The sequence below is a fragment of the Lycium barbarum genome, chromosome 12, assembly GCF_019175385.1.
Source record: "Lycium barbarum isolate Lr01 chromosome 12, ASM1917538v2, whole genome shotgun sequence".
NCBI lineage: Eukaryota > Viridiplantae > Streptophyta > Magnoliopsida > Solanales > Solanaceae > Lycium > Lycium barbarum.
Window position 1 is genome coordinate 76746634 of NC_083348.1, and position 10822 is coordinate 76757455.

The 10822-nt window shown below is 34.5% G+C and overlaps 1 protein-coding gene across 1 annotated transcript; it reads left to right on the plus strand.

Annotated features, from left to right (window-relative positions):
- The first annotated feature begins 2849 nt into the window (after window positions 1-2849).
- LOC132622025 (U3 snoRNP-associated protein-like YAO) lies at window positions 2850-10559 on the plus strand. Its single transcript, XM_060336532.1, has 7 exons — window positions 2850-3482; window positions 4696-5032; window positions 5318-5542; window positions 7125-7347; window positions 7473-7648; window positions 8681-8746; window positions 10233-10559. Exons 1-7 carry the CDS (start codon window positions 3040-3042, stop codon window positions 10308-10310), a joined length of 1548 nt encoding a protein of 515 aa, XP_060192515.1. The 5' UTR covers window positions 2850-3039; the 3' UTR covers window positions 10311-10559.
- The last annotated feature ends 263 nt before the right edge of the window (window positions 10560-10822 follow it).

Consider the following 10822-nt stretch of genomic DNA (forward strand, 5'->3'; position numbering starts at 1 on the left):
TAAAAACAATTTAATAAGGTTCTATTTGGGAAGTCACCTTGTAATTTGATTTAGGGATAATCGACTGTAATTACATAATTTGGTATTTTTTTCTGACAACATGTAATTGAGGTTGAATAATTATGCACTTCAATTCTCAAGGATTGAGAACTGATAAAAAATTACATGGCATAATTACAAGATTATTTTTTTCCTATTTTAATTTAAATTTCTATTCTTTTTAACTTGTCTTAAATTTTATTTTTTCAAATTTAAATATTTTTGTATTATTTATCTTTCATTTTTTTCTCATTTCACAACATTTACTTCGCGTGCTTTCATTTAATTTCTCATATTTTTTTATTCCGCTTAGTTGTGTTATTATTCTATTTTATTTTATTTTTTAAAATTATACCTCTTAATCACGGAAAGAATAAATTATCTACAAACTTAGTTTAATGAGTAATGCAATTAAAGTTGAATTTCCTTATTAAATGAGGTTAGACATAAACTTGACTTATACTGAGTAATGTCGGAATTGGTAGATTACTTTTTATCAAATATTTGACCAATGTTACTCCCGTTATTTCAATTTGTTTGTCTAACTTTCCTATTTAGTCTGTTTAAAAACAAAAAATGCATCTTTTCTAATTTGGCAACTCCTCAATTTCAACGTATCATATGTTATGTTTAAGATCACAAAATTAAATAGTATTTTAGTACATTATACATATCTTTAATTTATGACCACGAGATTCAAAAGTCTTATTTACTTTTTTAAATCTGTGCTAAGTCAAACTATGACAAACAAATTGGAACGAAGGAGAGAGTATGAAATTATGGATGCAATATTTTTTTTTCCTATCAAACATATAGTTCATGATGCTCCTGCAAATTGTGTGAGTAGTTATAATTTTTATTAAAAATCTATGTAGTTACACTCATGCAATTAAACATTACGTTTGTATATTATGACAACAAACAAGTCTTGCTAATCATCAATATACTCTGTAATAACACCAAATTCAACTACTAGGTGGCTTTCCAAACAAATTCTTAGGCATAGTTTGGTTGTTGTTTAGAGTTGTGCAGGTATTAGCAATACAAGAATTAGGTATGTTGGATTTTGTTATTCGTGTGTTATTAATCTCTGTATGTTGTTCCATCTTCTATACATAAATTGGCTCGTAACTTATACATATTTTATTTTTGTGCGATTGTAAAATAATAACCAAAAATCATATTTAGTGTCCTAAATTTGATACAAAGCAACTAACAGGTTATCAATCATGATATTAGCTAGGTTAGTTTTAAGAAACAGATAACTCTCCTCCTAACCAACAACTAATCGTCCCCTTACAATTTGAAATAGAAGAAAATAACTTTTTAATTTTTTTTGTGTGTTAATTTCAATTTTCTCACACTGTTAATTTTAATTTTCTCACACGTAAAAATAAAGATCTTTTGTTAAAAAAAAGTAAAACTAAAAATAAATTTGCGAAGGACTACAAAACCAATTGATCGAATAATGGAGGGATCGATTGATTTTATTATAGTCTTCGATAAAGTGATTTTAGTTGTATTTTTCTTTTTTCATATAAAAGAACTGAAAACATTATTTTCTTATGTGAATGTTGAAGATGATTTCCTCGGCGGCGGAGTGCAATTTAGCTTTGCTCCAAAAAATTAAGGTGATCACGGTATTGTTTAATTTAATGTTTACCTACAATAGAAAAAATCAAATTTAGTATATAGGTTAATTTGAATATTGAAACATCGTTCTAGCCCTCGTTCAATTTGATCTACCAACTCTAAAATCAACTTAAAATTAATTGAATACACACCAAACAACCAAATAAAAAGAAGTATCAATTTAAATTGTTGTAAGTTTATTTATTTTTTACTTTGCAATCACAAGAGATGTAGTTTCATTCATTTAACTATTATTAATATTAACTGCTTCAAAATACAAAAGAAAAAATAAGTTTAAGAGTATTATTGGAAAAAGTCGGACAAGTCCAGGAGCAAAAAAAAAAAAAAGTGTTATCCCTTATTTTTCTATCTAATATATCACTTGGCATAGCTACATCTAAGAGGTAATTATTGATAATAACTATCTTTTAATTTATTTATATTTAGTAGCTACAGTGATTTTATAAATTACCATTCATAGCTATACCAAAATACATTAAGCCTCTGTTGCTGGAGTAGTTATTGGGTGTGGGCTCTGCCCTTGCCTGCCCACATTCGAACCCAGCCAACCATATTATTTTTCTTACATATTTTCCCTAGCTTCTTCTCCATGTATTATGAGTGTATTTCGTCATATGTATTTGGCTCATATTGTATCGCATATGTATTTGGCCCGAGTGTATTTCGTCATATGTATTTGGCCACACGCGATACATTCAAATACTCGTATTCTATCGCACACGTATTTGGCTGGAATATATTTCGTCATAAGTATTTGACTGTATGAGATACATTCAAATACACTGAAACACATGAAATAGAGCGAAAATGCCCAGTGCAGCTACGAATTGTAAATATGAAAAAAGTAGTTATGAATGTCTAATTGCTCCTAAAAGGCAGTTATTTATGTAACAACAACAACCAAGTGAAATCCCACAACGTGGGGTCTGGGGAGGGTAGAGTGTACGCAGACCTTACTCCTACCAAGATAGGACGGCTATTTCCGAAAGACCCTCGGCTCAATAGAAAATATAAAAAGAGGTCAGATAAGGCCAATACAGTCATTTATGTAAGTTGCCCAATTTTAATAGGTCTGAACTTTTACCTCGTTGGCGACTTTTGATATCTTGGTGAGAGGCCCAAATCCGCACGGCCCATTTACCCGTTTCTAACATTTCACTCTTTCCGTCTCTTCTACCATCCTTAAACCCTACTAAACTCTGCTGGTCCTAAAACCCTAATCACTATATTGCTGTCCCCTTGTTTTTTCTTTTGTTCAGTTCCAATCCAAATTTTAGCTCATTAGCCAACTGGGTGTGTTACACCCCTGCAAAAAGCTCTAAATTTTGAGTTCACAATTCAAAAATCATGAAGACCAAGAACCTAAAAAAGAAGAAAGCTTCAGCTCAAAACACCCAAAAGGGAAAGAAAAGATTTTCAGTTGAAAAAGACCCATTTTTCCATGAGGACAATGACTTGAAAAGGCGAAAAAGGTTTGGAGATGATGAAGATATAGAGAGCAGTGATGATTCTGAGGATATCTACGGTTCTGATGATGATGGAGTTGATAGGAATGAAGAAAAGGATGAAGAGGAGGTGGAGGAGACTGCGGCGGAGAAGAGAAAGAGGGTGGCTGAGGCATTTTTGCATAGCGTAAGGGAGTCGAAAAGGAAGGAAGAGGAAGAAAGAGAGAGTGGTGATGAGTATGATAGAGAGGATAGGGAAGCAATGAGGGATTCGTTGGTAGCTGATATGTTGCAGCAAGAGCAAATGGAGGAGAGTGGTCGTGTTAGAAGAACTATTGCTTCCAGGTCTGTGATTGTTATTCTATTTGTCTGGTGGTTGTTTTAGAATGAACACTGAGGGCTTTTTACATTATGTTACATGTATTTACTCTGTTGTGGCATTGACCCAACCCCAAAAGCTAGCTCAGGATTGCCCAAGTCCATATAAGGAGACCAAATCTCCCCTCCCTTGCCTACGTGGGGATGGCTGTGTGGTTAGGTATACGAGTAACAACTTAGAGTATACAATGTATAATTGGTGATTTTAGAATTAACAGTAATGGCTTTTAGATCATTGTACCTGAATTTGGTTGTGGAGTGGATATAGCTGGATGAATTTTACTAAATATATAATTGCTGGATTGGGTCCCCAAGGGGATCGCTGTGTGCTTAGGTATATTAGTAACAACTTAGATGTCCTTTGGTTTGAAGATGAGTTATGCAAAGGGATTAGTGATGCATAGAGAGTTGTAATGCAGGGCGTGTATAATGTAAAGATTATGTCTCGGTGAATGTTTAGTTTGATATATTACATATATTTTTTTTTGATGACATGGGAACCCGCAGCCGCTACCCTTCGGATGCGCACAGGGTAAACCCAGCTTCTGTGCAATAGCTCGCAAACCACACAAAAGAGGTAACCCGCACTAGGCAAGCCCGGTGCGACGAGCTCGACCCAGAAGGCAAATCCCCTACTGTCGTAGGAATTTGATATATTACATATTACTAGTATTCAATGGATAATTTGAAATTTTTGTTTACTTATTAAACAAAATAAAAAATTTCTTACTATAGTGTTGATTTCTAGGTGGAGATTAATCTCCTTAAATCCAAACCAGACATTGTATAAGCTTGTAATGTGGAGATTATATGTCCTACTAGTCAAACTAAACGGCCCCTTGTGGATCCCAAGTTTGAATCCATGCACAAAGGAGACCTAGACTCCATCGTCACCGAGCTGATGAATTGAAATAGAGTAGAAGCACCATGAAAAGCTCGTCATTGTGTTTGTTTTAATGTTAGAAGTATTGTGCTTGCACATAGGCTACAGCTGAGGTTCTTTTGAGCTGATAGCTGCTACTTCATTAACTCTTATCTAGAGAATCAAATAATATCTATGTAAGCTGTTGTGTTCCACTATAACCATGATAAGAGATATTATTCAAATTTCGCAAGTGGCTTAATTGAAAAGGACATTGTTGTAGATAGTTATTGAGTCATGCCATTATTCATTCTCCAGGATTCAAAAGCCTACTGAGGGATTTCGCCTTTTAGTGAAACATCGACAGTCCGTAACTGCTGTGACGCTATCTGAGGATGACTTAAAAGGATTTTCATCTTCTAAAGATGGCACTATTGTTAGCTGGGATGTGGACAGTGGAAAGACAGAAAAGTATGCATGGCCTACTGATGAAGCTTTGAAGTCACATGGTGCAAAGGACCCACAAGGTCGAGCAACGAAACATAGTAAGCATGTTTTAGCTTTGGCTGTCAGCTCTGATGGGCGCTATTTGGCAAGTGGAGGCTTGGATCGTCACGTGCATTTGTGGGACGTCCGAACCCGGCAGCATATTAAGGTATTATTATCAACTTTAGATTCTGACTCTCTCTCTCTCTCTCTCTCTCTCTCTCTCTCTCTCTCATATCTCGAATTAAATCTGTAGAGCTAGATGATAGCTTGGAACTCGTGTTGATCAGAGTTCTCCTTGCAAGTACAATAGCACTCAAGTGACTTAGCATTTCCCTTGCAAGTTCAATTGTTTGGAGCTAGTTGTGCTCTTCAATTCTGAAAGAGGCTAGTTCATTCATTGTTTCTTTAACTCTTCATTGCTACTCTAACTTGAAAATGATGCTTTTTACAGGCATTCCCTGGTCATAAAGGACCTGTTTCATGTTTGACATTCAGACAAGGATCTTCTGAACTGTTTTCAGGGTCGTTTGATCGATCCATCAAGATATGGAATGTGGAAGATAGAGCTTATGTAAATACATTATTTGGTCATCAAAGTGAAGTTTTGACCATTGATTCCTTGAGGAAAGAAAGGGTGTTGACAGTTGGACGAGACCGAACCATGCACTTATGGAAGGTAATTCATTGCCTTTCATCTGCTTTTCAGGAAGTTTATCTTTTTATCTAGCTATGTATCTGTTTAGTAAACTGTAAAAGAAACTCTGATTGTTGCGTAAGTATTCAATGAATAATTTGTTTCTTATGAAGAATTTAAACGAAGATCTGTGCCTTGTTGATGAAGAAATCCTTCTCTTCACAGGTGCATTTTTCTAGTGGAAGGTGTAATCTACTCTTAGTTGTGATCCAGCATGTCCTTCCTTAGTTCCTGAACTTTTTAGGATCTAAGAGTTTTTCAAAACTCCTAACTGGATTTCTTAAAGGCTGTTCTAGCACTATTACTGGGTCTCTGATGTTAGATAGCTTTAATTAAATAAATGAATAGTAAAAATATTAGTTTCAAGACTTTCAAAAAGAACAATATATTCTTGATTATTGAGTTTGAGGATGTCCAACTAAAAAGGCATTAAGGCGCGTTAATTGGGTTAACCCTAGTTTAAGGATATGCAATTTGTCAAATTTAAGCTGGTGAATCCAACTTTTATTGTAAGGTTGTAAGAATAGCGAACGAAACATTCTTGCTTGCTTACTCCCAGATTCAGTGGGGTGTTAGAAAATCTTTAAGAAGATTCTATGTTCAGGTTATAGGTGTTGCTGATCCATCGTTTCTGAGAGGATCTCTTGTGCTACTATTAAGTTGCCTTGGGGATCTCATTTTTCTGTTTAAAACATGATTACTTTATTACATTTTAATGTATTTGTTTCACCACAGTGATCATCATAGATATAGCCATATAGTTAAAAGGTAAATTTGGTTGAAGTTCCTTAAGTGAAAGTTAAGTTAAGAGGGTTCTGTGACTAGGTTCCACCCGTGGTAACACTGAAGGAACGAGGTTCTTTTGTGAATTAATAAGAACAAATTTTGAAGTGTCCTTGTGAACAAGTTAGATTCTTTTTACAGCTAAACTTTGCCAATGCATCAACATCTTCAAAATGCCTTATCTAACCCCTCCTTTTTCCGGACATGTATATGGAAAATTATATCAAGAAGATGCTAAAAAGGTGCAGCTTTGACAGGAAGAATATACATCATGCACACCAAAAACCATATTGGGGCACCAAATGTGATTCCACAGTTACTAACCACTGCCTTAGTGGGAATAGATTTCTGTAGACTCGGATACACCCAATCTTGTTTTTCTATAAATGAAATGGATAAAAAATGATCTGCTCTTGGGTAACTTAAAGCTGGAAATAACAAGTCATGCAGTGTCTCTGATTGTTGGAATCCTGTTTTTGGATCAGTTTAAGATTATTAAGATGCTGAAGACTTTATGAACTTCTGATTCCTCTAGTGTCATAGTTTCAAAGCCCTGAAGCATGGTAATTAGCTTCCATTTTCTTGTCTGGTGAAACAGAAAGCACAGTAGGACTGTAGGAGATCACTAAATATTATGAACTAATAGCGGATGGAAGTAATTTTACACTTCTTCTTTTGTCTTTCCTTCTTGTTGCCTTTATTTATACATCATGTTCTCAAAGATAGCTCTGACTCTTGGTAGTTTTCATGACCTCTTTGCCTCCCTCTTTGCTGCCAATAGGTTCCAGAGGAATCTCAATTGATTTTTCGTGCTCCAGCAACTTCCCTTGAGTGCTGCTGTTTTATCAATAATGATGAGTTTTTATCTGGTTCTGATGATGGAAGCATTGAGCACTGGAACGCAATAAGGAAGAAGCCTGTTCACATTGTAAAAAATGCACATGCTTCATTGCAATCAGTGGGAATTGAACAGAGCAATGGGGCTCTATCAAATGGCCACATGGGTAAGCTTTAATGTCTATGATGGGATTTTTTTTAGTTGTATAAGTTTTTATGTCATGATTTTGCTTCAATAGGATTTCTTTCACAAAGAGATAACTGAAAAACTAAAGCGTGTTAAATCTTGCAGAAAATGGCACCGTTAATCCTCAGTGTCATTCCTCATCAGCACTCTCTTGGGTTAGTGCGCTGACAGTCTGCAGAAATAGTGATCTTGCAGCATCAGGAGCTGGCAATGGGTCCATTCGGTTGTGGACAATTGAAAGTGAATCCAAAGGCATCCGGCCGTTGTTTGAGCTCCCAGTGGTAAGGAATCTATCAGTGTGTGTCCATCTGATTCTTTGAAACTTCTTTGGATTTATTTTGGTAATCCCAGGAATCTGCGACTTAATTGTACCCACGGCTAGAGGGGGGATATGTGTGCATGAGTGGTATTGATTTTGTTGCTCATGAAACACCTACAAGTATTACAAAAGCAGAAAAGTCTTTGTTAGATGGACATGGATGGGCTACCAACCCTGTACAGGTCTAGTACATATTTAAGCCATACAGCTTTATGTCTGCCTCTTAATAGAAAAATGATACCTCTGCAGGGCTTTGAACTTAGCCATAATAATGCAGAAAAATATAGGAGTTTAGACTTTTCACCTTTATTATTTCAGCTCTTTAGCTTCAGCACTAGTTTAAACTGAAGTTCCTTCCAGATATGTAGAATGAATAAACTTTTAAAAGTTAATTGATCTTAGCAGCTGACTAGAATGTTGTTTTCGGATTGCCTTTCTAGTTAGTTTTACGTTATCTATGTTTAAGCTGAGTTCTTTGCCATCTTTAATCTAAGTCAAATCTTCCAGTTAGAAGTCTTACAATGAACTTCTTAAGCAGTTCATCGGATATGAACTCTGCTAATTTTTGCAAAGTTCCTCCCCCTCCCCCCTCATCCTCAAGAAAATGCAGTATCTGTTCTTCATTTTGGGATGTTGGAAAATGATGTATCTCCCCATAAGAATAAAGGTTTGCTGTCTCGAAGAATTTTAAATCGTAAGGTTATTGTTTACCTTTCAATAAAAACAAAAAAGTTGAATTTTCTAGCTAGTCATGATTGTGCATGAAATTAAGAGTAAACAGTTCATTGTTATGGTTATTAGATGAAACCTAATATTTATCTAAATTGCGTTTTTGTACCCTTGTTTGTGGATCTTGATGCTCAATGAAATTGGCAACTGAGATTTAATGTGTTCAATTCTCTTTTCTGATTTATATTGGAACTGAAGTTAATGGAACAATATTTCTGGGTTATTTGTATACTGTCATGCTGATATGATTATTGTTTATTTGCAGGCTGGATTTATAAATTCTTTAATTTTTTCAAAATCAGGGAAGTTCTTGGTTGCTGGAGTAGGGCAGGTGAATGGTTCTTTCTCCACTTTTATGTTTCAAAGCTTTTCAACTTTGCGAAACAGATCAAAAAGATTTAATTTCTTACATACTTGTTCGTTTTGATGATCCAACTTCTTGATACAACAATACATCAGTCGACAAGTTTTTGCTTGGCCAGTTCATTTTGACTGAGATCAATGTCCTCTTAGGACTACAGTCAAACCACTCTATAACAACATCGTTGGGTACCGAATTTTTTTGGCTGTTATAGAGAATGGCTGTTATACAACAGCATTGCCATTTAAATAATATTTTGTTGTTATAGGTAAAAAAGATGCATAAAATCTAATTTCTCATTTTTGATTGCTAAATTCTAAGCTTAATCACACTTTGTATAACGAAAGAAAATCTTTTAATAATGAAAATATATATATTCATGTGATATTCTTTGTCACAAATAGTGTATTAAAGGATCAAATATTTGGTCAAAATCTCTACATTTATTATTGGTAATCATAGAGATTCTATTTTTATAAGATGGTTAATTATTATATTACCAAAAAAAAAGATAGCTGTTCTATGGGGGGTAATTTTACAAAGAGTGTACTGCTATAAAGTTGGATATTGCTGTTATAAGTAAAATGCTGTTATAGAGAAGTAAAATATAACATAAATATTCGGTTCCGAAAAAATTGGGCTGCTATAGAGGTGCTATTATATGCGGATATTGTTATAGAGAGGTCTGATTGTATTGGTATCGGGATAACACGTTAATTCTTTCATAAAGAGAGTAGGATGGTTGTTATTTTGGGATAATAAGTTATAACTTCTTAATATGATTTCCTCTCTTTGCCGTTACATATTTGGACATTTTCAGGAAGAGTCTTAATTCTTCATCGTCCTTCAAAGAACCAACGCTTTCTTCATTAATTTTTCGGAAGCTACTTCTTTTCATTTCTTTTGATATGGTCTGTCCCAGGGGATGTTCAAAACTGTTTACTAACACAGAAATATGCCTGCCTGAAGCTTGAAATTTGATTTTGACCATGGTAACAAGATTTCCTCTCTTGTTATAAAGGCCATTTAAGGGACAAGTCTTCTCAGGGTTTGAGAGCAGAACGTGGAAATAATAAGACCTATTTTTGAATCGGATGCAGGAAATCAGCATGTTATACTTGCAAGAAAGTCTATAACTTGATTTTCATTGTGGTGACTAGTTTTTCTCCCTTGTGGAAGAAAGAACATTTTGTTCCATACCCAAAAAAATACGTATATATACGGGTCTTATAACAATATTTATGAAACATATCTGGGTAAAAAATATTATGTTATTGAGTCTGGGCTATTGATCTGAAGACATTATTTGTAATGTGCCCCTGCAATATAGAATTTCCTGATAATGTTTGAATCCATCATTGATGCATTGAATTCACAACTGAAGCATCGTTGATGTTCTCTATATTGCTATTTTATCTCATATACCATGGTCTAATCTGATATGCTTTTACTTCAGGAACCACGCCTAGGAAGGTGGGGGCGTATTGCTGACGTTCGAAATGGAGTTCTTGTGCATCCTTTGAAGCATTCGTGATATTGACCTCGTTGCTCAATTTTGGCTCATGCTAAAGGGGGGATAGCCTTCTCTTGTACTTCTTTTTGTGAAATTAATATTTATTTTTATGTTAGCAAAAATTTTGATCTATCAATTTTGATATCTTTTTCTTCTTTCATTTTCACCTTGTTCATATTGAACTAGCTACGTCATAGAGAAATACGGAACAATTTTAATGTATTAGTTTAATTCATATGAAAACCTCAACAAGTTTGAAGGTTTTAGTTATGCTTTTGCAAGAACAACCAAAATCTAATGCAAACTCAAGAAAAAAAAAACAGAGTTTTCTAAACCACACTTCACCTTGTCGTAATGTGTAAATGAGAAGGACAAAAGAATTTTTGATTGTTGTCAGAATTCATTTAGAAAAAGTGCCAAGTGAATAAGTTATGTTCATTTGCATTTCACATGTGAGTTTATTTCTACTAATATAGAAACATGAGTGAAAGTTGGGATGGTCATCTGTCCTAAGGGCAATTATGACATTTTAA